A 23202-nucleotide genomic window follows, 5' to 3' on the forward strand; every position below is an offset into this window, starting at 1 on the left:
TTAAATAAATTTTTTATGCATTTTTTTACTTTTTAATGGAATACTATCTTAGTACCTCGCCCAAGTCAAATCATCGCCATTACCATTTTGGTTTATGAATAGGGAATAAAATAAAATTGAGTTTATATTATTTTGAAATTTAAAATATATATAATAAAATTATCATTAATTTTGATTGAACTTCTAAAATTAAATATAATTTAAGAAACCGTTACATTCTTTTAAATTCACTATATTTTGGTATTTTTTAGTTTTGGCGCACCCGCAACGGTCACACTAATTTATTCCACCTGTAAAAGCGCGCCTCAATTTTTGGCATCATTGAAACCCATGTTTATTGCAAATTAATTTAAGGATGGATGCCAAACGCAAGTTTAATGGACCGTCCAATGGGCAGTCCAAGAAGCCCAGGTAAATCTACTCCCGAAAAGTCAATACATTACAATCAATAACTATTTTGGGGCTCTAGGAATCCTGATGAAGATGAGGAAATGGACTTTGAGGCAGAACTGGCTGCCTTTGAAAACAGCGAGGATATGGACCAGACCTTGTTACTGGGAGAAGGACCGGAAAACCAACAGACCAGCGAACGTTGGTCCCGGCCAGCGCCTCCCAAGTTAGATCCCGCCAAAGACAGCTTGGAATTCCAGCAACTGGATGTGGAGAACTATCAAGGCCAACCGCTGCCAGGGATGCCGGGTGCCCAGTTGGGTCCAGTGCCCGTAGTTCGTATGTTTGGTGTCACCATGGATGGGAACTCTGTTTGCTGTCATGTCCACGGATTCTGCCCGTATTTCTACATCGAAGCCCCCAAGAAGTTCGAGGAGCGCCACTGCGAAAAACTGCAGCAAGCTCTTGACCAGAAGGTCATAGCTGATATTCGCAACAATAAGGATAATGTGCAGGAAGCTGTGCTCATGGTCGAGCTCGTGGAGAAGCTGAATATCCACGGCTACAATGGCGACAAGAAGCAGCGATACATTAAGATCTCTGTGACTTTGCCCAGATTTGTGGCTGCCGCCTCAAGATTGCTGAAGAAGGAGGTCATAATGGCGGAGATTGATTTTCAGGACTGTCGCGCCTTTGAGAACAACATTGACTTTGATATCCGCTTCATGGTGGACACGTCAGTAGTGGGCTGTAACTGGATAGAGCTTCCGAAAGGCGAATGGCGTCTGAGGAGCAGTCACAGCAAGCCACTGCCCGAGTCCCGTTGCCAGATCGAGGTGGATGTGGCCTTCGATAAGTTCATTTCCCACGAGCCTGAGGGCGAATGGGCCAAGGTGGCTCCCTTCCGCATCCTGTCCTTCGATATCGAATGCGCTGGTCGCAAGGGAATATTTCCAGAAGCCAAAATGGATCCTGTGATTCAGATAGCCAATATGGTTATCCGGCAGGGCGAGCATGAGCCCTTCATCAGGAATGTCTTCACCCTGGACGAATGTGCTCCCATTATTGGCAGCCAAGTGCTGTGCCATGAGAAGGAGACCCAGCTTCTGGACAAGTGGGGCGCCTTCGTCCGAGAGGTTGATCCAGACATTCTAACTGGCTACAACATAAACAACTTCGATATCCCCTACCTTCTCAACCGAGCAGCTCACTTGAAGGTGAAGAACTTCGAGTATCTGGGCCGGATCAAGAACATACGCTCCGTGATCAAGGAGCAGGTGATACAGTCCAAGCAAATGGGTCGTCGAGAAAACCAGTACGTGAACTTCGAGGGCAGGGTTCCCTTCGATCTGCTGTTTGTGCTGCTCCGAGACTATAAGCTGCGCTCCTACACCCTCAACGCTGTAAGCTACCATTTTCTGCAAGAACAGAAGGAGGATGTCCATCACAGCATCATTACGGATCTGCAGAACGGCGATGAGCAGACGCGTCGCCGCCTGGCCATGTACTGCCTAAAGGATGCGTACCTTCCGCTGCGTTTGCTGGAAAAACTGATGGCCATTGTCAACTACATGGAGATGGCCAGGGTGACGGGAGTACCCTTGGAATCCCTGCTCACCCGCGGACAACAAATCAAGGTTATGAGCCAACTGCTGCGCAAGGCCAAGACCAAGGGCTTCATCATGCCCTCCTACACCTCCCAAGGCTCGGACGAACAGTTCGAGGGTGCTACTGTTATTGAACCCAAAAGGGGCTACTATGCGGATCCGATTTCAACTTTGGATTTCGCCTCTCTGTACCCGAGTATCATGATGGCCCACAATCTCTGCTACACCACCTTGGTTCTGGGCGGAACTCGGGAGAAGCTAAGGGAGCAGGAAAACCTTCAAGACGACCAAGTGGAGCGCACTCCCGCCAATAATTACTTTGTGAAATCCGAGGTCAGAAGAGGTCTCCTGCCTGAAATCTTGGAGTCCCTCCTGGCCGCAAGAAAACGGGCCAAGAACGACCTGAAAGTGGAAACCGATCCCTTCAAAAGGAAGGTTCTGGATGGTCGACAGCTGGCGCTCAAGATTTCGGCCAATTCCGTGTACGGATTCACTGGCGCCCAGGTGGGAAAGCTGCCTTGCCTGGAGATTTCTGGCAGCGTCACCGCCTACGGCCGCACCATGATTGAGATGACCAAGAACGAGGTGGAGTCGCACTACACCCAAGCCAACGGCTACGAAAACAATGCCGTAGTCATCTATGGCGACACGGATTCTGTGATGGTCAACTTTGGGGTGAAGACCCTGGAGCGGAGCATGGAACTGGGCAGGGAGGCAGCAGAGCTGGTCAGCTCCAAGTTCGTCCACCCCATCAAGCTGGAGTTCGAGAAGGTATACTATCCCTACCTCCTTATCAACAAAAAGCGCTACGCAGGATTGTACTTCACGCGACCGGAGACGTACGATAAAATGGACTGCAAGGGCATTGAGACAGTCCGAAGAGACAACTCCCCCCTGGTGGCCAACCTGATGAACACCTGCCTCCAGAAGCTGCTCATTGAACGAGACCCCGATGGCGCCGTGGCCTACGCCAAGCAGGTGATTGCAGATCTGCTCTGTAATCGGATAGACATATCGCACCTGGTCATCACCAAGGAGCTGGCCAAGACTGACTACGCCGCCAAGCAGGCGCACGTGGAGCTGGCCGCAAAGATGAAGAAGAGGGATCCTGGCACGGCCCCGAAGCTGGGAGATCGAGTTCCGTACGTCATTTGCGCTGCAGCCAAGAACACACCCGCCTACCAAAAGGCAGAGGATCCCCTGTACGTCCTGGAGAACAGCGTGCCCATCGACGCCACTTACTACCTGGAGCAGCAGCTCGCCAAGCCGCTGCTGAGGATCTTCGAGCCCATTCTGGGAGAGAAGGCAGAGTCGATTCTGCTGAAGGGCGAGCACACCCGCACCCGCACAGTGGTGACCTCCAAAGTGGGCGGACTAGCCGGCTTCATGACCAAGAAGACCTCCTGCTTGGGCTGCAAGTCCCTGATGCCCAAGGGCTACGAGCAGGCCTGCCTTTGTCCCCACTGCGAACCCCGGATGAGCGAGCTCTACCAGAAGGAAGTGCGCGCCAAGCGGGAGCTGGAGGAATCCTTCTCTCGCCTGTGGACAGAGTGCCAGCGCTGCCAGGGATCCCTGCACGAGGAGGTGATTTGTTCCAACCGCGACTGCCCCATCTTCTACATGCGCCAGAAGGTGCGCATGGATCTTGATACGCAGGAGAAGCGGGTCCTCCGGTTCGGCCCGGCCGACTGGTGACCAGTGCATGGGTTTAATGAATTGTTTAATCCTATAATTTAATAATTATATTACTAGAAGTTATTACAAAGTTTCTTTCGGTTCGTGGATTTTTGCGCAATATGCAATTTGAAAAAAGCTGTAGACGACGATTCCTAGCTGGCGATGCTTTGGACACACATTTTTACACAGGGGCGAGGGGAATGAGGCTGGCGCTCGGTCTGGACTCATTTGCGGCTCTGCAGAGTGTTGGATAGCCAGTCCATGGCCTGATCGAGTCCCTCGCCCTTGGTTGCCGACGTCTTGAATATCTGAAATGTGCGGTTCTTGAGGTTCTCCAGCCCCAGCGCGTGGTGGACCTCGGCAACGGTCATGCAACCTTCCATGTCCTGCTTGTTGGCCAAGACGACCAGTATCGCTCCGGCCAGTTCCTCTTCCCGCAGCATGTACAACAGCTCGTCCTTGGAGATGCCAATCCGATCCCTGTCCGCCGAGTCCACCACATAGATGATGGCGTCTGTGTTGCTATAATAGCAACGCCAGTAGGGTCTGAAAAAAAGAATATTTTTAGTTTTCTGATAGACTTCAGATATCAGATACCGACATCAGACGATTTCCTTATCTCGACCCCCAACACTCACCTAATACTTGTCTGGCCACCCAAGTCCCAGACCTGGAACTTGAGGTTCTTGTATGTGACCTGCTCCACGTTGAAGCCGATGGTGGGTATCGTGGTGACCACTTCGCCCACCTGCAGTCTGTAGAGGATGGTTGTCTTGCCGGCGCCATCAAGTCCGAGTATCAAGATGCGCATCTCCCGGGAGCCGAGCAGGCCGCGAAAGTAGCTGAGCACCCCACCTGCCAAACAACAACAAAAACCACACATTCATACATTATTTTTATGATACCAGACTTCGTCACCGGGTGGGGGAGGTCGCCGCACTCCGGTTCAGTGGCTTGGCCTACCCATGATTTCGGCTTAACTTCGACTAGTGCTGGCGCGGCCTCTAAATGCTTAAGTGTTAACCTAATTAATTGTATTTGCTTCTACAATTAATACAAAATCGAAATAGTCTTGTTTTCACTTTTTTTGACAGGGAATGGTTTTTGGTTTTTGCCATTCGCATTCCACGCGAACATGACGTGTCAGGGGTTGTGCGTTCAGCAGGTTTCGACTCACCCTCATGGTCACAGGTAAGAAACTATAATTTAGTTTTTCAATAGTTTTAAATTTATAAGATTTTAAAAAACTTTATTAGATAACAAAAAAATTTGTATTATTCTGAATATTTATTAAATAAAAGCAAGCTGGTAACGCTGTTGCTGAACGCGCCCCTTTTGTTGCCGGTTGCCAGAGTTGCCACCCCCGGTTTTCTCTGTAATGGCGGCCGTCTCTATAACAGAACACTAACACTAAGCGTCGTTCGGGAAAAAGTGTGGAAAAAATCTCTTCAAACAGTGCTAATAGGTACAAATTTTCATCCAAAACAATCCTAATCAATTGTTTGAACAGTGCTTGATAAGCTGAGCATAAATTGTGACTTCTACGCAAAGCTTTCGCCGGTTATTTGCAGTGTTTGCTCTGGCTGGGCTCCAGACTGCGCAAAAGTGTGCCAAAAAAAACAACAAAAAATTCGTATAACTTATTGTGAAAGATTATTATTGTTGACAAGGAATGTTGCTTATTTCCAGACACACCCGCGCCAAGTGAAGCTAAGATATTTAAAGAGTTTTTCGTGTGAGAGCCGTATACAGAGCAATAGTCAGAGATGGCCTCGCCCTCGCCGGCGAACAGTCCCATGCCGCCGCCACAGGCGCCCAGTCCGATGGCTCCGCCCTCCCAAAGCCCAGCTCCCTCGCCGCACAGTCCCTATCCCCACCAGCAGCCGGGACCGCCTCAAGGACCGCCGCCAGGAGCCCCACCCCACATGCAGGGACCCCCTCCGCCCGGCCATCCTGGCGCCTACGGCCATCCCATGCAGCACGGCCCGCCCGGTCAGGGCCCACCTGGACACCATATGCCGCCACACCACCAGGGAATGAGTATGTTTTTCACTTTTCATCTCGGCGTTTATCGCGAGTAATTATCCGCAGTTTTCTCAAAAGGTCCGCACATGGGGATGCAGATGCCGCCGACGGGGCCGAATATGTCGCCACTGGGCTACCAAACGCACGGAATGCCACCTAATGTAAGTGTAGCACGCCTTCTAAAGGACATTATTTGGGTTTTGGATGAGGAAGAGTTAGAGAACTTCAAGGAGGAAGTGGATTTTGGAAGCAGGGGACTGTAGTTTAGTTACGAATTAGGATTAGAGTGCATTATAATGCCACATCTTTCATTTTAAAGCATGATGATGAAGCTAATCCCTATGCTCATGAAGATATATGATTGGCAATCAAAAACGAATGAGTTGCAGGCTTAGGAGCCAAGGCTTCAAGACGATATGCACGATATGATGTTTACCAAAGTCTCATCTGGATTCCCGCCTCTTTTTTTTTGTTTATCGCCGACCAGCTGCCGACAATTAAAAGCTGGAAGATCGGCCAAAGCTCTTGGAAGATGGAGCTTTCAATTAATTGAGAGTGTAGCTAACCTCGAGCTTTCAATTTAGATCTTTTCGCAAACAATTTATTGTGTCATGCTTAATTTACTTCGGCACTGGCTTGCCTCCCACCGACTCCTCCTTGTCGGCCTTGCGCAGCAGATCCTCGATCTCCTTGCGCAGCTTCTCGGTGCCGGCGCAGACCAGGTCCGGCTTCATAATGTCGAAGGGTCCCCCGAAAGGATGTGTGACCACGCCGCCTGCTTCCTTCACCAACAGATAGCCGGCAGCACAGTCCCAAGGGTACATGTCCTCGATGTAGAAGGCGTCCAGGTTGCCGGCGGCCACCATGCACAGCTCATCCACCACGCAGGAGTAGGCCACAAGTCTATGTGGGGTTTCGCAGGAAAATTAAACCGAAAAAGGATATGGAAGTGGCGTACTTACCTCCTGGCATTCAGGCCTATGTGGTAGATCCTTTTGATGTGCTTGTTGGCCACCGAGTGGACATGCAGCAGGGACACTTCGTAGGCCACATTGGCGTTCTTGATGCTGTCGCAGCTACTCACTCGGATGGGCTGGCCGTTGCAGAAGGCGCCCTGGCCCAGCTTGGCAGTAAAGACCTTCTTCTGGACGGGATTGTTTATGACTCCCACTACGATTTGTTTGTTGATGGACAGGCCAATCGACACGCAGACGTGCGGGATCTGCTTGATGAAGTTGGAGGTGCCATCGATCGGATCTATGATCCAGGTGGGGGCATCTGTCAGCTCCCCGGAGACATTGTTGTTCTTGGCCGTGGCCTCCTCGCCTATGAACTTGTGGCTCGGATAGCTCGAGAGGATCTTCTCCATGAGGAAGTCCTCGATCTTGTTGTCGTAGTCGGTGACCACGTCGTAAAAGTCTCCCTTGATGGACACATTCTTGCTGGCCATCTCGTAGCCCTCCATGAGGATCTCCCCCGCCTGGATCGCCAGGGGATGGATGAAGTTGTACAACTCCTCGATCTCCTCTTGCCGTACTTCAGACATATTGATTCCACTCGTAGCTCGGAAGTCCAAACGATGCGTCTCTGCTCAGGTCGCGGTGCCAACTAATCAGAGAGATTGGAAGTATCTCCACGCTCCAGCTGCTGGCTGCTTGCCTGCTCGCAGTGTCTGGCTGGAGCTTTGGTTACATTCAGCAATTGTCTCTGATTGTTTGCCTGCATCGAGTTTTATGATGGCTCCAGCTCCCCCCAAGCCCCGGAGTGCTACGAAAATTGGCATCTCACCAGTGCCTCTGTTTTATCTCAATTTGTTTGATGTACACAAATAGACAAATGCTTTTTATCTCCCCAGACAGTCATTCAGCCAGCCAGTCAGCCACATATTGTTGTAAAACCAGTTTCCATCAGCCAGATGAATTATATTTTCGGGCTGCAAGTTCATATTCTATTGTGGAGTTTAATAATAGGTTTGTTTATTATTTTATGTTTTTATTTCATCACATTTTGTAATCTTTCATGTTCATCAAGGTCTTCACTACTCGAAAGTTAAACATGTTAGCTGGTCAGCCTCTTCAATCAGTCGAACTACATTCCTCGCCAATTCCTCGGTGCTGGCACACACGCAATCGGGATGCATTACATCATAGGCTCCGCCGCTGGTGTGGACGACAGTACCCCCTGCTTCCCGGAGAATGGCCACTCCGGCGGCCAGATCCCAGGGCTTTAGGTGCTCCACATGATAGACATCGCATTGGCCGACGGCCACATAGCAGAGCCCCAGAGCTGCGCTGCCGAAGCTGCGGGAGCTGATAAGGAAAACGTCATTGTGTTTCTGTTTAGTTTTCCAGGGGAGATCAGAGTTCTGTGGGTCACTCACCCGTTGGCCTGCGAAGTCAGCTTGTAGAACCGCTTCATCTTGCTACCCCGCCGCTTGGGGAAGACCATTAGGGAGGTCTCCAAAGCCACCACAGCTTGATCCATCTGTTCGGAACCAATCTACTTGAAATCTACTATCAAAAGCTGCACTATCGTACCCACCGTCTTTATGTCGTTGGCATGGATGGGCTGGCCGTTCAGAAAAGCTCCGTGCCCCTGCCAGGCAGAGTACAGCTCGTTCTGGGCCGGATTGTAGATGACTCCGGCCACCAGCTGCTTGTTGATGGCCAGGCCCACGGAGATGCAGCAGTGGGGGATCTTGCGGATGTAGTTGTTGGTGCCATCGATGGGGTCTATAATCCATGTGGGAGCGTCCGTCAGTTCGCCATGCGACTGCGAGTCTGCCAAAGCTTCCTCTCCGATAATTTTCGATTCCGGAAAGGCCTTGAGCAGCCCCTCCGAGAGAACACTCTCGATTTGCTTGTCGTAGTAGGTGACCTGGTCGTAGATGGCCGACTTTGTTTGGAATTCCAGTTTCGGTTTCCGGAAGCCCTCCATGAACAGGGGGCCGCACTGGCGCACCAATTCCAGGGACACCTCATAGTACTCCCGGAGTTTCTTTTCGTCTATTGGCTGGCTCATTATTAGACCTAAACAACAACTGATGGCCGTGTGTGTTTTTTGGAACTTTTATAGTGCTGGAATCAGCTGGAATATTGACAGGGGAAGCTTTGGGTTCTCCGCAAAGCTCCTATCGCCATTTCTTCCAAAACAGTTTGTGGCTAGAGTCCCACTTTCGTGCGGTTCTTTAATAGATTACATGGCTGTTACAGTGGATACATTTGCATACTGATTAGGATTAGGATTAGGGGCTATCACTACTTAAAGGTGTACTCTGTAATCTGGCTGGCCTCGTCGATAAGGCTAATCACGTTCTTGGCCAGCTGCGGGGTGGCGGCGCACACGCAGTCGGGCTTCATCACATCGAACTGGGAGCCGCTGGTGTGGCAGATGGTGCCTCCGGCCTCGGTGAGGATAATGGCGCCGGCAGCTATGTCCCAGGGCTTCAGGTCCTCCACATGGTAGGCATCGCACTGCCCGCTGGCCACATAGCACAGGGTCAGAGCTGCGCTACCGAAGCAGCGGGTGGCGGTGGCGTTGGAGGCCAGCTTGTAGAGGCGCTTCACGTTCTTGTCCCTGACTCCAGCGGCGTGGATGAGCGAGATCTCATAGGCCACCACTGACTGCTTGACCTGGAATTGGGGAAAAGTACGCATAAAATGTTATCTCTTGGGTGTACTGGGAATGCAAAGTGACTCAAAGATCTTTCCCCGAGCTATTAAATCCAAGAGGAGCTCTGCAAATATGTATCTGCCATATCATCTGCCCACACATCACCCTTCTCCATGGCTCTTTATCGAAAAACACACATGCCCTCTCCCGGCGGAATGATGATATGCATGATTACTTGTAGAATTTCGTTGTTTATCTCGTTTGTGGCTCCCGCTTATATAAGCTCTCGCTTACCGTCGTCGCTTTGGAGGTGCGGATGGGCTGGCCGTTGAGGAAAGCTCCGTGCCCCTTGTACGCCGAAAAGAGCTCGTTTGCCGGCGGGTTGTAGATGACGCCCACCACCAGTTCCTTGTTGATGGCCAGGCCCACGGAGATGCAGCAGTGGGGGATGCGGTGGATGAAGTTGGTGGTGCCGTCGATGGGATCGATGATCCAGGTGGGGGCGTCCGTCAGCTCGGCCTGGCGCTTGGAGGCTGCCGACTCCTCCTCGCCAATGATGAGGGAGTCGGGGAAGGCGGCCACCAAGCCCTCGGTGAGGATGTCTTCGATTTGCTTGTCGTAGACGGTGACGAGGTCGTAGAAGTCCGCTTTGACGACATAGTCGTTCTTGGCCTTCTGGTAGCCCTCCTGCATCAGGGGTCCGCACTTGAGGACCAGCTTCAGGGCCACATCGTAGTACTCCTTGAGCTTGGACTCGCTAACCGGGGAACTCATGGCAACTCTCAGCTGGAGGCCTTGCACTCAACTGACCAAACTATCTTCCGCCCAGCGCCGACTGCCTATCGCCGAGCGCCGAGTGTGGGTGAATCAGCTGTGGGGAGCTTTCCCGCCAAGCTTTTTATCACTTTGCACTTCTCAGAGAGTTCTATCGTACACCCAAGGGCACCAAAATATGGACTCCGCTTCCAAGAGATTAAAATTGTAAACAAAGATAGAACCTCTGTGGGTTTCATCCGATGATTTGCATTTTATTTAATGGTCTAGAAACGGAGTTATCTTGGACATCTATCTGGGGTTTCTGCTGATAATCTCTTGAAGAACATCGTCCAGATTACAAACTCCATCGCCTCCCACATGCGGCTCCTGGTCAGCTCTTCTTATGAGCTGCTCTATCTCGGCTCTTAGCTTCTCGGTCCCGGCACAGATTAGGTCCGGCTTCATGATTTGGAAGGGCCCGCCATAGGGATGAGTGACCACTCCGCCAGCCTCGCAGATGAGGAGGTAGCCGGCAGCGCAGTCCCAGGGGTACATGTCCTCGATGTGGAAGGCGTCCAAGTTGCCAGCGGCCACCATGCAGAGGGAGTCCACCACAGCCGAGTAGGCCAGGAGTCTGAAAAGAGGGAGTTATAGGCCAAGTGGAGGGTCATATGCCAAAACCTCTCACCTTCTGGCATTGGAGCCCACATGGTAGATCCGCTTGATGTGCTTGTTCCGGATCTTGGGGGCGTGCAGCAGGCAGACCTCGTAGGCTACATTGGCGTCGTTGATGGTCTTGCAGCTGCTCACCCGGATGGGCTCCCCGTTGCAATAGGCCCCCTGGCCCAGCTTGGCGGTGTACAGCTTCTTCTGGGCGGGATTGTTGACCACTCCCAGGACGATCTGTTTGTTGATGGACAGTCCAATAGAGACGGAGACGTGGGGGATCTGCTTGATGAAGTTGGAGGTGCCATCGATGGGATCTATGATCCAGGTGGGGGAGTCGGTGAGCTCCTTGGTTATGTTGTCATTCTTGTGGGTGTCCTCCTCGCCAATGAACTTGTGCTCCGGGTACCTGGCCAGAATCTCCTCCATGAGGAACTCCTCGATCTGGTTGTCGTAGGCGGTGACCACGTTGTAGAACTCCCCGTCCTTCAGGGCCACAGCCTTGCCGGCGTTCTCGTAGCCTTCGAGAAGGATTTCCCCGGCGCGTACCGCCAAGGGATGGATGAACTCATAGAGCTCCTCGATCTGCTCCCTGCTAGCTGCCATCGCTGTTATCTTCTCACAATCTTTACGAGATATTCCGACTTTCCGCGTGAATCCAACACTGCTGGCAGTTGGCAGCAGAACGGGTTTTGGTTCTAGATGCACAGTCACTTGGTTCACTGACTGAGATTCTGGCCGGGAGGGAGCTTTTTTAATTAATTTGCTCTTGAAGTCAGCTTTTTCCGAACAATGGCAGAGGCAGTAGGTCTAACTTGGAGTGAAGGGTATTAGTTGATTTAATAATGTTTCCTCCCGTTCTCAGGCCCCCACTCAACCCTGCATAGTGTCTCCGGGCGGCCCGCCTGGCGGCCCACCGCCTCCGGAGCGGTCCAGCCAGGAGAACCTGCACGCCCTGCAGCGCGCCATCGACTCGATGGAGGAGAAGGGCCTGCAGGAGGATCCCCGCTACTCGCAGCTGCTTGCCATGCGGGCCACCTCCAAGCACCAGCATCTGAACAACAACCAGGTGAATCTGCTTCGCACACAGATCACGGCCTACCGGCTGCTGGCGAGGAACAAGCCCATTTCCATGCAGATGCAGCAGGCGCTTCAGGCGGCCCAACAGCAGCCGCCGCCAGGGCCACCTATAGGGCCGCCGGGGACACCGGGAGGACCGCCGCCAGGGCAACCGCCAGTGCAGCCACAGCAGCAACAACAACAGCCGCCGGCTGCAGGAACGCCCAGTCAGTGTCCTACTCCGCCGGCTAGCAATCCCTATGGGCCGCCAGTGCCGGGCCAGAAGATGCAGGCTGCTCCTCCGCCGCCGCACATGCAGCAAGGTCAGCCGCTGCCGCCGCAACCTCCGAGCGCAATTCAGCAGCAGCAACCGCCGCAGCAACAGCAGCCACCACAGCAGCCGCAGCAACCTCCACCCGAGCAACTGCAGCACCAGCTGCCGAACGGAGGCAAGCCGCTGAGCATGGGACCTGCCGGGGGCCAGCCACTGATACCCACGCAGGGAGTGCGGCCGACTCAGCCGGGTATGCCACCTGTGGGTCAAGTTCCGCAGCCCGGCGGCGGTCCAGCCGCGAGGCAAGTACCTCCCGCTGGCATGCCCATGCCGAAACCCAATCGGGTGACCACAGTGGCCAAGCCAGTGGGCTTGGACCCCATCACCCTGCTGCAGGAAAGGGAGAACCGGATAGCGGCGAGGATCTCGCTGCGCATGCAGGAGTTGCAGCGCCTGCCGGCCACCATGTCCGAGGACCTGCGCCTCCAAGCAGCCATCGAGCTGAGAGCCCTGCGGGTCCTGAACTTCCAGCGGCAGCTACGCATGGAGTTCGTCCAGTGCACGAGGCGAGACACGACCCTGGAAACGGCCCTGAACATCAAGTTCTACAAGCGCACCAAGCGGCAGGGTCTGCGGGAGGCGAGAGCTACTGAGAAACTGGAGAAGCAGCAGAAGCTGGAGGCTGAGAGGAAGCGCCGGCAGAAGCACCTGGAGTTCCTGGCCGCGGTGCTGCAGCATGGCAAGGATCTGAGGGAGTTCCACAGGAACAACAAGGTAGGTGGACGCCATTCATGTAAACTGTTCTTTGCTTATCCTGCCGCCTTGCTCTTCTCTTAGGCCCAGCTGGCGCGGATGAACAAGGCGGTGATGAACTACCATGCGAACGCAGAGCGCGAGCAGAAGAAGGAGCAGGAGAGGATCGAGAAGGAGCGTATGCGCCGCCTGATGGCCGAGGACGAGGAGGGCTACCGCAAGCTCATCGATCAGAAGAAGGACAAGCGCTTGGCCTTCCTCCTGTCGCAGACGGACGAGTACATCAGCAACCTGACCCAGATGGTGAAGCAGCACAAGGACGACCAGATGAAGAAGAAGGAGGAGGAGGGCAAGCGGTTGCAGCTCTACAAGAAGGAGCTGCTGATGAGCGGCGAGTACATCGGCATCGACGAGGGTAGCATTGTGGCCGACATGCGCGTCCACGTTGTGGAGCAGTGCACCGGAAAGAAGCTGACCGGCGATGACGCCCCCATGCTGAAGCACCTTCATCGGTGGCTGAACATGCACCCCGGCTGGGACTGGATCGACGACGAGGAGGAGACCAGCGGCAATGAGGATGTCAAGCCCAAGGTGGAGGAGCAGCCGCAGGCCGCGGAAGACGTTACCGACAAGGCGGCGCCGGCGGGCGGCGAAGAGGATACCAAGACTCTGATCACCCAGGCCAAGGTGGAGGACGACGAGTACCGTACCGAGGAGCAGACCTACTACAGCATCGCCCACACCATCCACGAAAAGGTCACGGAGCAGGCCAGCATCATGGTGAACGGACAGCTCAAGGAGTACCAGCTGAAGGGTCTGGAGTGGCTGGTCTCCCTCTACAACAACAATCTGAACGGCATTCTGGCCGACGAGATGGGTCTGGGCAAGACCATCCAGACCATCTCGCTGGTCACCTACCTGATGGACCGCAAGAAGGTGATGGGCCCGTACTTGATCATCGTGCCCCTCTCCACTCTGCCCAATTGGGTGCTCGAGTTCGAGAAGTGGGCGCCCGCCGTGGGCGTGGTCAGCTACAAGGGAAGCCCCCAGGGCCGGCGGTTGCTTCAGAACCAGATGCGAGCCACCAAGTTCAACGTGCTGCTGACCACCTACGAGTACGTGATCAAGGACAAGGCGGTGCTGGCCAAGATCCAGTGGAAGTACATGATCATTGACGAGGGTCACCGCATGAAGAACCACCACTGCAAGCTGACCCAGGTGCTGAACACCCACTACATAGCGCCCTATCGGTTGCTCCTCACGGGAACGCCGCTCCAAAACAAACTGCCCGAGCTGTGGGCCCTCCTCAACTTCCTGCTGCCCTCGATCTTCAAGTCCTGCTCCACATTCGAGCAGTGGTTCAACGCCCCCTTCGCCACCACCGGCGAGAAGGTGGAGCTCAACGAGGAGGAGACAATCCTGATTATCCGTCGCCTGCACAAAGTGCTGCGTCCCTTCCTGCTGCGACGTCTCAAGAAGGAGGTGGAGCACCAGCTGCCCGACAAGGTGGAGTACATCATCAAGTGCGACATGTCCGCCCTGCAGCGCGTCCTCTACAAGCACATGCAGAGCAAGGGCGTCCTCCTTACGGACGGATCGGAGAAGGGCAAGCACGGAAAGGGCGGCGCCAAGGCCCTGATGAACACCATCGTCCAGCTGAGGAAGCTCTGCAATCATCCGTTCATGTTCCAGCACATCGAGGAGAAGTACTGCGACCACACCGGTGGTCACGGAGTGGTTTCTGGTGAGTATCCTCTTCTGGCAGGACGGGATTGGTTATTAACCTTGTTTCCTCCATAGGACCTGACTTGTATCGTGTGTCTGGAAAGTTCGAGCTGCTGGATCGCATTTTGCCCAAGCTGAAGGCCACAAACCATCGCGTACTGCTCTTCTGTCAGATGACCCAGTGCATGACGATCATCGAGGACTATCTCGGATGGCGCCAGTTCGGCTACCTTCGACTGGACGGTACCACCAAGGCCGAGGATCGTGGCGAGCTGCTGCGCAAGTTCAACGCCAAGGACTCTGACATCTTTGTTTTCCTGCTGTCCACCCGAGCCGGCGGTCTGGGTCTCAACTTGCAGACGGCCGACACCGTGGTGATCTTCGACTCGGATTGGAATCCTCACCAGGATCTGCAGGCTCAGGATCGAGCCCATCGTATCGGCCAGCGCAACGAGGTGCGCGTTCTCCGGCTGATGACTGTGAACTCTGTGGAGGAGCGTATCCTGGCCGCCGCCAGATACAAGCTGAACATGGACGAGAAGGTCATCCAGGCCGGTATGTTCGATCAGAAGTCGACAGGCAGCGAGCGGCAACAGTTCCTGCAGACGATCCTGCATCAGGACGACAACGAGGAGGAAGAGGAGAACGAGGTGCCCGACGACGAGATGATCAACATGATGATCGCCCGCAGCGAGGAGGAGATAGAAATCTTCAAGCGGATGGACGCTGAACGCAAGAAGGAGGACGAGGACATTCATCCGGGCAGGGAACGGTTGATCGATGAGTCAGAGCTGCCCGACTGGCTGACCAAGGACGACGATGAAGTAGAGCGTTTCCACTACCAGTACGATGAAGACACTATTTTGGGTGAGTCTTCAAGATTCCATTGTCTCTAGGCCATGAAACTTAACCCTTTCCATTTCTTTAGGTCGCGGCTCTCGGCAGCGCAAGGAAGTCGACTACACCGACAGCCTCACCGAGAAGGAGTGGCTGAAAGCCATCGACGACGGCGCCGAGTTCGATGAGGAAGAGGAGGAGGAGGACTCGAAGCGCAAGCGGCGCAAGCGAAAGAACCGCAAGGACGAGTCCGACGACGACTCGCTCATCCTGAAGAGGCGGCGGCGCCAGAACCTGGACAAGCGCTCCAAGAAACAGATGAACAAAATCATGAGCGCGGTGATCAAGCACACTCAGGACGGCCGCACCCTGTCCGAGCCCTTCATGAAGCTTCCCTCCCGTCAGAGGCTGCCCGACTACTACGAGATCATCAAGCGGCCGGTGGACATCAAGAAGATCCTGCAGCGCATCGAGGACTGCAAGTACGCCGATCTCAACGAGCTGGAGAAGGACTTTATGCAGCTCTGCCAGAATGCTCAGATCTACAACGAGGAGGCTTCCCTTATCTATCTGGACTCGATTGCCCTCCAGAAGGTGTTCGTGGCCGCGAGGCAAAGGATAACCGCTGCCGCAGATGCAATGGCAGTGGCGGCAGGGGAGAATACGGGTGAGGCGCAAGGAAACGGTGGCGGGGGATCAGACAATTCCGAAAACGAGGATGACGATGGCGGGGACGATGGCTCCGACGATGAGGAGATCGCCACCACCTCTGCGGCGGCCGTGAAAATGAAGCTGAAGCTCAACAAGTCTCTGGCCAGTGCCCCGGCCACGCCCACGCAGTCGTCGAACGTGGGCAGCGGTGCAGCCACCACATCCAAGAAGCAAACGCGCCGCAAGCGCTCCCAGAAGAAGTACACCATCTCCGATGACGACGACGACGACATGGACTAGCTGCCGCTGGGCATGATCTTCAAGCGCGGATCATTGGACGTCGATTGATTTTTATTTGGCCTAGGTTCATACACTTCCGGATAAGGTGCTTGCTGAATCGCTTGTATTCAGCCGATTCACTGACCACCTTGCCTACCAGGCACGCAATCATTTTAACCTTTTAACCTTAGTTGTAGGGCTTCGTTTAAGTTTCCTTTTTCCAATATACACCCCAATGTTCTTTACACAAATTATAAAATTGTATTTAAAATTACATGCTTTTAAATAAATGCATATATTACGTAGATTTAAAATTGTTTGGAATATATGTATTTAAGGATTTAAGTCTAATATCTGGAGGATCCCCTTCAAAAATCAAGAAAATGCATGGAGGCACTAAATGGCCCACAGCGAAGGCTATATCTTTGGCAATATTTATCTGATTCTTAAAAGGAATACCTCATTCGATTTGTACATCGATTCTCCATCAATCTGCATCAAAACCTAACAAAAAAATATTTTTTAGATTTTTTGTCAAATTTTCTGGAGGATTCCCTTCAAAAATCAAGAAAATGCATGGAGGCACTATATGGGCCACAGCGAAGGCTATATCTTTGGCAATATTTATCCGATTCTTAAAAGGAGAACCTCATTCGATTTGTACATCGATTCTCCATCAATCTGCATCAAAACCTTCGAACAAAATATTTTTTAGATTTTTTGTCAAATTTTCTGGAGGACCCCCTTCAAAAATCAAGAAAATGCATGGATCCACTATATGGGCCACTGCGAAGGCTATATCTTTGCGAATATTTATCCGATTCTTGAGAGGAATACCTCATTCGATTTGTACATCGATTCTCCATCAATCTGCATCAAAACCTAACAAAAAAATATTTTTTAGATTTTTTGTCAAATTTTCTAGAGGACCCCCTTCAAAAATCAAAAAAATGCATGGAGGCACTATATGGCCCACAGCGAAGGCTATATCTTTGGCAATATTTATCTGATTCTTAAAAGGAATACCTCATTCGATTTGTACATCGATTCTCCATCAATCTGCATCAAAACCTAACAACAAAATATTTTTTAGATTTTTTGTCAAATTTTCTGGAGGAACCCCTTCAAAAATCAAGAAAATGCATGGAGGCACTATATGGCCCACAGCGAAGGCTATATCTTTGGCAATATTTATCCGATTCTTGAGAGCAATACCTTAAACGATTTGTACATCGATTCTTCATTAATCTTCATTAATTTGATTAAATTTTGTGGAGTATCCTAAAAAAATTTTAAAAATTGCATATCTTTGCTAATAGCCATCCGACACTTAAGCGAAACACCTCAGTCCATCACTTTTTTTCATTGTATTTTAACAAAAAATCTGGCATATACGGTAAGTGCAGAGGTACATGAATATCTTTAACTTTTGTTCTTACTCTAATAACATTCCATTCGTTTAACATAAGATAAATAAATGCATTAATGTAACTATGATATGGCAACATCGATCTATAATAGGTAGTGGAAGTACTCATCACACATCTCCTGAACGGATGCATGCTCCTCATCCCCGCTTTCGCTTCTTCGTAACGAGATCTTGTGGGCATTCGCGTACAAATCCTCGTCAATGTTCACATCATCGGATTCTGTAAATGAATGAGATTTAGTTGAATGAGTTATCCGGCTAAAGGCGAGTATCCTGCTACTTACCTTTGTATTTTTGCTTGCGACTCAACCGCAACTTGGAGCTGGACAGGACGGCCTCGTCACCGAGGTCGAATTCGTTTTCGCGGGATCTTCTCGAGTATCTAATGGGGGGCGCCATGAACCAGTACGCTTGCAGGATACCCTTCAGGCCTGGCATCTGGCGCAGCTCTGTTAATTTTGCAGGATCCTTGGCCAAAGCTTGAAAGGCACGGAGTTGAAGCGTAACGGGCTGCGAGGTGCAATTGATCAACCTTATCACAGACTTGGCTGCCGTGGAGCAGACCATCGGGTATATATCAACATCTGGATCCGTTGGAACGTTCGTGTAGGCCACGCCGAGTGGCCTCCGATTGAGGAAGAACTCCAAATGTCCATTGGTGCGGTCTAGGTAGACACCAATTAAACATCCCTGGGAGAATTTTTGACCATAGGGAATCTGCTCTCCACAATGTTGGACCCTGCCGGAGTAAGAGAATCCCCAGGACTGGGCATTGGTACCCAAAGCCGAGACAAAGTGGAACTTGAACTGCTCCAAATTGATGCTACCGGTGCCGATGCCGAACATCTAGGGATAAGAAAAAGGAAGCCGATTATTGTAAGAATACACACCGATGTTTACATTGAACTTTTCTGCTTATCAGCTAGTTGAGCTGTCTAGAGAGATTTCCTTCTCTGGACGCGTCTGCTTCTCATATCTTATCGCTTCATTGTAATCTGTAATCCGTACAATGGAGCCAACAATTAAATCGTTTCGAATGGAATCGAGCACACCAGATGCCCTACAAGCTGTTCTATTTTCGTGTAGCGACTTTGACTGACTTTCATCTTAATCATCGGTTGTCAAGCCGCTGAAGGGGTGATAACCCGACCTGCGAACCTACCACATCTGTGCCAGCCAGCGCGGTGATGACTCGCATCTCCCAGAAGTGCACCATGCCCGGTTTTAGGGCATGCTCTCCTCTTACAATTGCCGTGCCCTGGCTGTAGGTGGGGTGAAAAATGATGTCCCTGTCGGTGACCAAGGCATCCGACTCCTCGGAGACATGCCATCTCCAAGGGCTTACATTCCCAGGTACATCTTCGCCGCAGCGGCACTTGACCAAGTCTGGGATGTGGCCCTTGTGGTTGGTGACCTCAATGGAGTTCGGGAACGGACAGTCGCAGAATCCGGGATTGCAGGCTTCTTGTTTCGGCAACATGTTGGAATGCGGTGGTATGTTGGAAGTGTAGTACTTCTGATATGTTCCGCTTTCACTGGATGCACTGCAACTAAGCGCATGTGACGGGCTCACTGATCTGGCACGAATGATTCCAGTCAAACCAGCTCCAGCCTCATATATAAGCGTAGTTGGCCCACCGGCGATCTGAACAGAAAACAAAAAACAATGCGATGTGTAAACATGGTCAAGAACCTAGGCTAGTGTGGCCAGATGGTAAAGATATTCAGATCGTTCTATATACCAAATCATTTTATTTAGTATATACACCGTTAGTAAAAATCACAGTTTACAAATTTTTAAATTTAATTAAAAATGTTTACCAATTTTTATACCTTATATAAATATATGCATTTTTTTTATAAATTTTTAATAGATTTGTTGTTTTGTGTCATGTGGAGTTGCCTTAAACGGCTCCCCACACGCGTAGGTCCGAAGAAAGGGGTACTTCAAAGGCCTTGGCTGTGGCTAACGGAACGTTTTATTCTGTAAATTCATAAATTATTCTACAATTCAAATATTAATCCTTCTTCTTACCGCAGTGTGCCCTCCTACAATCAACAAAACAATGAATGGCACTTTTTGGCGGCATTCACACTACCGCTATTAGTAGGCCCGTAATTCCGACAACTTAAAATACTACATTTCCTAATAATACTGACTTAACTATCGATAACAATGTTTTTGACCGTCGACATCCCCGACCCCGTGAAGACCCGCTTCACTCAAATCCAAACTCCAAGTTTAGAGACGGGCCGCAACATTGTCCAAGATAGTCCATTAGCTCCATCCATCTCCATCGGCTCCGCTGTAGACCTCCTCCACGATGCCCTTGCGCCACTCTCGTCTGGGCAAGGCAGGATCGCAGACGAAGACCATATCGCCCTGGCGGATGGGCTCCGTTCCCTGGCACCACTTCTCGCGGCGCACAAGCGTAGGCAGGTACTCCATGGTGGGACTCCACATGGTCCCTCGGCGCGACTTCTTCCAGGGTATGGCGCAGCACTCGCTTGACGCAATGCACCATCTGCTCCCATACTCCGCCTCTGTATCCTCTCCGTCTCGAACGCGTCTCCAAATCGTCTGGCCTCCTTGTCGGCTCCCACGAAGTTCTTGCTCACCTCGTACACATCCGGGTCTCGATCGTCGTTACCACCTCTCCAAAGGAATCGTTGGGAACGTCGATCTCCAACCTTGGCTGCAGCATGAAACACAAGCCGGACCTCACCGGGCTTGTTCGGGGTTTCGACACCGAATTGTGGCAAATTCCATAGCTTGTCGCTCTTCACCGCGACCTCATCCGGCTGCAATTTCCTCGCATATCCTTTGGACACGTCCTTGATGATCCGATCGTATCCTAGCGCCAACGGCCCGTGGCGCTTCAACTTCTCGACGTCGATCAGCCGTCTGTGTGCCATCTCGTAGCTCCGTGGCAGCACAGCGTGGTCATCCTTCCAGAGCAAACCCGTCTGGTCGCGACGCCCCACTTTCACCGTGGTGTCGTCGAGGATCCTTTGGGCCCGCGCGTCGTCGCTGGCTGCGACCGGTTGCGCGAGCTTCACACCAAAGCCTTCCATCTCGACGTAGTCCTCCACCATCTTTTCCATCGTGTCCTCCACTGACACGGCTAGAAGGCAGGACCTCGGTGACGGCGTAGTTGATTGTCCACTTACTGGCCCAAACACAACCCATCCAAGCTCGGTTGCGGCCGCGAACGGTCCCTCTCTGGCAAACCGTCTCGTCCTAAGTGGCAATCCCAAATGTCCATGGTCCAGTCCGATGAGCAACTTCGGCACCACGTTGCTGTAGGGCTTCATCGGCAGTCGCGAATCCTTATGAACGCCCTGGACATCTCGTCGACATAACGTCTGCATCGGCAGACTCAGGCTCGAAACGGCGTACACGTTCCTCAACGGGTGACGAGTGGGCTTCCCAGCTCCACTGATCTCCAGACTCACCACGTTGGTAGGCTCCCTGCTGGCTCTTCCTCCAAACCATTGGATGTTCAGTTGTCGACGTTCGCCTTGCACTCCCAGATCCCTCCGTAGCTCGTCGTCGATCATCGTGACGGAGGATCCTTCATCTAATAGCGCGTATGTGTCCACCTGGCGACCAGCTCCGTACAGCGTTACTGGCAGTATACGGAACAAAAGTCTGCCTCCTTCGACGTCAATACTTAAGTTTCTCTGCATGGGCGCCTCCGCTGGCTGCGGGGCCCTTCTTTCCAGGCTGTTTCTGCGGACAGCCGACTCCTGGGTCCTCTCGTGGTCCCTGTAACCACCTCGTGGCGAAGACCTCCTGTCCGGGCTGCGTCTGGAAACTGGTGACATCTGGTTCCCTCCGTTGTGGCGCCTGAAACCACCTCGCTGCTCCGGCCGTCTTCGCCCTTCGTCCTCTTCATGTAGCAGACGGTGATGCAATCTGCGGCATCCGTTGATCTGGCACTCGCCATGCACATCGCAGGATCTGGCCGCATGCCCACTCCGTAAGCATGTGAAGCAGAGCCGATGCCTCTTCACCATGCTCCATCTGCCCGGTGGCGAAGCTCCAATAAATTCGCTGCAGCTCGTCGTAGCATGTTGACCTCCACAAATTGGACAACCTCCATGCCGGTCATCCCGCTGCTCGTATCCGTTCTGGTCGACGCTCGCGTGTAGAACTCGACGCCTCGGCTCCTTTCCATCGACGTCCAAAATCGTACACACGATGTTTGCGTACTCCTGTAGCCACGCGCTGAAGTGCGCTACAGTGGGAAAGGGTTGGATCGATGCAGCGTGCCTGGCCCAATCCACTCGTTTGCTGGTGGGAAGCTTTGCCACAAGCTCCTCCATGAGTGTGGGGTTTCCCAGATGTTGCTCCGCCTTCGCCGACTGCAAGAAGGCCGTGAGGTTACTCACTCTGGTTGCGAAGGGGACGATCCTCTCCAGTTGCTGCTCCGAAATCGGCTGCACCTCTCGCACGCTGTTCAGCTGGCTGCGTATTAGCTGCTCCGGTCGGCCAAACCTAAAGCGCAGCTGCTCCATCACGGCTCTGACATTCGCGGGGTGAATTAGCAGCGACTTCACAGTCTCGCGCGCCTCATCCTTCAGCGCCTTCAACAGCCTCTGGTTGTTTTCCAGGTCTGTGCAGTTGTACGCTTGGGTCGTCTCCACAAACGCACAATTAAAAATGGGCCAATCCTCGGGCTGCCCTCCAAATATAGGCAAGTCCGGGAGCCTCCTTGGTCCAATAGCTTGGGTTCCATTCGGCGTCATCCAGGCGTAGGATCCAACAAATGGTGATGCAGTTGCTACGTTGTGGATGCTCCCGCCCGGTAGCGCGAATCCATGCGCTGTTTGCGCAGCACTTGTAGCACACAGTGGGTTGCTACTCGTTAGCAACGGTGGTCCACTCCAAGAAGGCGGCAGCGTGTAGGTCCCACTGGTCGCACCGAAACTGCTATATGGGTCCGGCCCGACCCCGTTAGTTGGTGCCTCACCGTTCGATGTGGCGGTTAATGGCGGTCCGCTCCACGATGGCGGCCGCTCCGACGCTCCACCGTTGGCGCCAATTGCGCTTGGGCCAACTGCGATTGGCGCGCAATTGGCGGTGCTTGCTGCGTCCATGGCTTTGACCTTCTTCAGCTCGTTCTCCAACGCCGTAATCCTCTCCAATAGGTACGCCGTGAGTGGCTGGCTCACCTCCGGCTCTGAACTCGCAGCTGCTGTTACAGTGCTCCTTGGTTGGGACGCTACTGTAGTCGCTGTAGTGGCTGGGCGAGAAATGGCCGCCGCCGTGGTTATGTTCACCCGCGGCCGATTTTCTGCTGCACTACTCGCTGGCTGCTGATCCGCTCGCGTTGTAGGGGTGGCTTCCCCTCCGTTCAGCCGGGAACTCCTCCTGGGGGAGTGCTGCATCTCCAAGTGTTCAAATATGGCGCTGCCCTAGCGCTCCAAAATGGCGCTGCCCTAGCGCTCCAAAGATG

The 23202-nt window shown here is 52.6% G+C and overlaps 8 protein-coding genes across 11 annotated transcripts; 2 read left to right on the forward strand and 6 right to left on the reverse strand.

The window, feature by feature from the left end:
• The first annotated feature begins 261 nt into the window (after window positions 1-261).
• PolD1 (DNA polymerase delta) lies at window positions 262-4217 on the forward strand. Its single transcript, XM_017242815.3, has 2 exons — window positions 262-411; window positions 470-4217. The coding sequence occupies exons 1-2, from the start codon at window positions 356-358 to the stop codon at window positions 3690-3692; spliced, it is 3279 nt and encodes a 1092-aa protein (XP_017098304.2). The 5' UTR covers window positions 262-355; the 3' UTR covers window positions 3693-4217.
• On the reverse strand, window positions 3701-4777 carry Arl1 (ADP ribosylation factor-like 1). Its single transcript, XM_017242820.3, has 3 exons — window positions 4638-4777; window positions 4313-4529; window positions 3701-4220 (listed from the first exon to the last, which is right to left on the reverse strand). Exons 1-3 carry the CDS (start codon window positions 4639-4641, stop codon window positions 3899-3901), a joined length of 543 nt encoding a protein of 180 aa, XP_017098309.1. The 5' UTR covers window positions 4642-4777; the 3' UTR covers window positions 3701-3898.
• brm (ATP-dependent helicase brm) lies at window positions 4737-16618 on the forward strand. Of its 4 annotated transcripts, none has more exons than XM_070279359.1 (7): window positions 4737-4865; window positions 5364-5714; window positions 5766-5860; window positions 11599-12840; window positions 12904-14563; window positions 14620-15411; window positions 15473-16618. In XM_070279359.1, the coding sequence occupies exons 2-7, from the start codon at window positions 5441-5443 to the stop codon at window positions 16330-16332; spliced, it is 4923 nt and encodes a 1640-aa protein (XP_070135460.1). In that variant the 5' UTR covers window positions 4737-4865; window positions 5364-5440; the 3' UTR covers window positions 16333-16618. The 4 variants fall into 4 exon arrangements, with proteins under 4 accessions (XP_070135460.1, XP_070135458.1, XP_070135461.1 ...); XM_070279357.1 differs by lacking the exon at window positions 4737-4865 and adding an exon at window positions 4994-5139; XM_070279360.1 differs by lacking the exon at window positions 4737-4865 and adding an exon at window positions 4994-5139 and having other exon boundaries at window positions 5778-5860.
• On the reverse strand, window positions 6273-7378 carry LOC108126300 (uncharacterized). The gene is made up of 2 exons (XM_017242816.3): window positions 6662-7378; window positions 6273-6602 (listed from the first exon to the last, which is right to left on the reverse strand). The coding sequence occupies exons 1-2, from the start codon at window positions 7243-7245 to the stop codon at window positions 6320-6322; spliced, it is 867 nt and encodes a 288-aa protein (XP_017098305.1). The 5' UTR covers window positions 7246-7378; the 3' UTR covers window positions 6273-6319.
• Window positions 7659-8790, reverse strand: LOC108126302 (inositol monophosphatase ttx-7). The gene is made up of 3 exons (XM_017242818.3): window positions 8241-8790; window positions 8080-8183; window positions 7659-8008 (listed from the first exon to the last, which is right to left on the reverse strand). The coding sequence occupies exons 1-3, from the start codon at window positions 8718-8720 to the stop codon at window positions 7738-7740; spliced, it is 855 nt and encodes a 284-aa protein (XP_017098307.2). The 5' UTR covers window positions 8721-8790; the 3' UTR covers window positions 7659-7737.
• LOC108126303 (uncharacterized) lies at window positions 8862-10132 on the reverse strand. Its single transcript, XM_017242819.3, has 2 exons — window positions 9606-10132; window positions 8862-9331 (listed from the first exon to the last, which is right to left on the reverse strand). Exons 1-2 carry the CDS (start codon window positions 10083-10085, stop codon window positions 8957-8959), a joined length of 855 nt encoding a protein of 284 aa, XP_017098308.2. The 5' UTR covers window positions 10086-10132; the 3' UTR covers window positions 8862-8956.
• LOC108126301 (inositol monophosphatase 1) lies at window positions 10285-11424 on the reverse strand. Its single transcript, XM_017242817.3, has 2 exons — window positions 10756-11424; window positions 10285-10701 (listed from the first exon to the last, which is right to left on the reverse strand). The coding sequence occupies exons 1-2, from the start codon at window positions 11337-11339 to the stop codon at window positions 10377-10379; spliced, it is 909 nt and encodes a 302-aa protein (XP_017098306.2). The 5' UTR covers window positions 11340-11424; the 3' UTR covers window positions 10285-10376.
• Window positions 16619-17663: 1045 nt separating the features above from the next.
• LOC108126191 (SPRY domain-containing SOCS box protein 3) lies at window positions 17664-19436 on the reverse strand. Its single transcript, XM_017242655.3, has 3 exons — window positions 18903-19436; window positions 18025-18586; window positions 17664-17960 (listed from the first exon to the last, which is right to left on the reverse strand). Exons 1-3 carry the CDS (start codon window positions 19218-19220, stop codon window positions 17824-17826), a joined length of 1017 nt encoding a protein of 338 aa, XP_017098144.2. The 5' UTR covers window positions 19221-19436; the 3' UTR covers window positions 17664-17823.
• Window positions 19437-23202: the final 3766 nt, after the last annotated feature.

Source organism: Drosophila bipectinata, chromosome 3L (assembly GCF_030179905.1).
Source record: "Drosophila bipectinata strain 14024-0381.07 chromosome 3L, DbipHiC1v2, whole genome shotgun sequence".
In the NCBI taxonomy this organism is placed as follows: domain Eukaryota; kingdom Metazoa; phylum Arthropoda; class Insecta; order Diptera; family Drosophilidae; genus Drosophila; species Drosophila bipectinata.

What these genes read in the sequence shown, in the direction of transcription:
- LOC108126300 (XM_017242816.3), bottom strand. Translation starts at nt 7,245, where the DNA reads ATGTCTGAAGTACGGCAAGAGGAGATCGAGGAGTTGTACAACTTCATC. An exon ending in ATAGGCCTGAATGCCAGGAG is followed by an intron (nt 6,603 to 6,661) that starts GTAAGTACGCCA and finishes AACCCCACATAG; the next exon opens with ACTTGTGGCCTACTCCTGCG.
- LOC108126302 (XM_017242818.3), bottom strand. Translation starts at nt 8,720, where the DNA reads ATGAGCCAGCCAATAGACGAAAAGAAACTCCGGGAGTACTATGAGGTG. An exon ending in ATGCCAACGACATAAAGACG is followed by an intron (nt 8,184 to 8,240) that starts GTGGGTACGATA and finishes GGTTCCGAACAG; the next exon opens with ATGGATCAAGCTGTGGTGGC. An exon ending in CTGACTTCGCAGGCCAACGG is followed by an intron (nt 8,009 to 8,079) that starts GTGAGTGACCCA and finishes TTTCCTTATCAG; the next exon opens with CTCCCGCAGCTTCGGCAGCG.
- brm (XM_070279359.1), top strand. Translation starts at nt 5,441, where the DNA reads ATGGCCTCGCCCTCGCCGGCGAACAGTCCCATGCCGCCGCCACAGGCG. An exon ending in GCCACACCACCAGGGAATGA is followed by an intron (nt 5,715 to 5,765) that starts GTATGTTTTTCA and finishes AATTATCCGCAG; the next exon opens with TTTTCTCAAAAGGTCCGCAC. An exon ending in AGTTCCACAGGAACAACAAG is followed by an intron (nt 12,841 to 12,903) that starts GTAGGTGGACGC and finishes CTCTTCTCTTAG; the next exon opens with GCCCAGCTGGCGCGGATGAA.
- LOC108126303 (XM_017242819.3), bottom strand. Translation starts at nt 10,085, where the DNA reads ATGAGTTCCCCGGTTAGCGAGTCCAAGCTCAAGGAGTACTACGATGTG. An exon ending in GCACCTCCAAAGCGACGACG is followed by an intron (nt 9,332 to 9,605) that starts GTAAGCGAGAGC and finishes CCCCAATTCCAG; the next exon opens with GTCAAGCAGTCAGTGGTGGC.
- LOC108126191 (XM_017242655.3), bottom strand. Translation starts at nt 19,220, where the DNA reads ATGTTGCCGAAACAAGAAGCCTGCAATCCCGGATTCTGCGACTGTCCG. An exon ending in CGCTGGCTGGCACAGATGTG is followed by an intron (nt 18,587 to 18,902) that starts GTAGGTTCGCAG and finishes TCTTATCCCTAG; the next exon opens with ATGTTCGGCATCGGCACCGG. An exon ending in TCGCAAGCAAAAATACAAAG is followed by an intron (nt 17,961 to 18,024) that starts GTAAGTAGCAGG and finishes ATTCATTTACAG; the next exon opens with AATCCGATGATGTGAACATT.
- LOC108126301 (XM_017242817.3), bottom strand. Translation starts at nt 11,339, where the DNA reads ATGGCAGCTAGCAGGGAGCAGATCGAGGAGCTCTATGAGTTCATCCAT. An exon ending in GTGGGCTCCAATGCCAGAAG is followed by an intron (nt 10,702 to 10,755) that starts GTGAGAGGTTTT and finishes CCCTCTTTTCAG; the next exon opens with ACTCCTGGCCTACTCGGCTG.
- Arl1 (XM_017242820.3), bottom strand. An exon ending in GGTGGCCAGACAAGTATTAG is followed by an intron (nt 4,221 to 4,312) that starts GTGAGTGTTGGG and finishes TCTTTTTTTCAG; the next exon opens with ACCCTACTGGCGTTGCTATT.
- PolD1 (XM_017242815.3), top strand. Translation starts at nt 356, where the DNA reads ATGGATGCCAAACGCAAGTTTAATGGACCGTCCAATGGGCAGTCCAAG. An exon ending in GGGCAGTCCAAGAAGCCCAG is followed by an intron (nt 412 to 469) that starts GTAAATCTACTC and finishes TTGGGGCTCTAG; the next exon opens with GAATCCTGATGAAGATGAGG.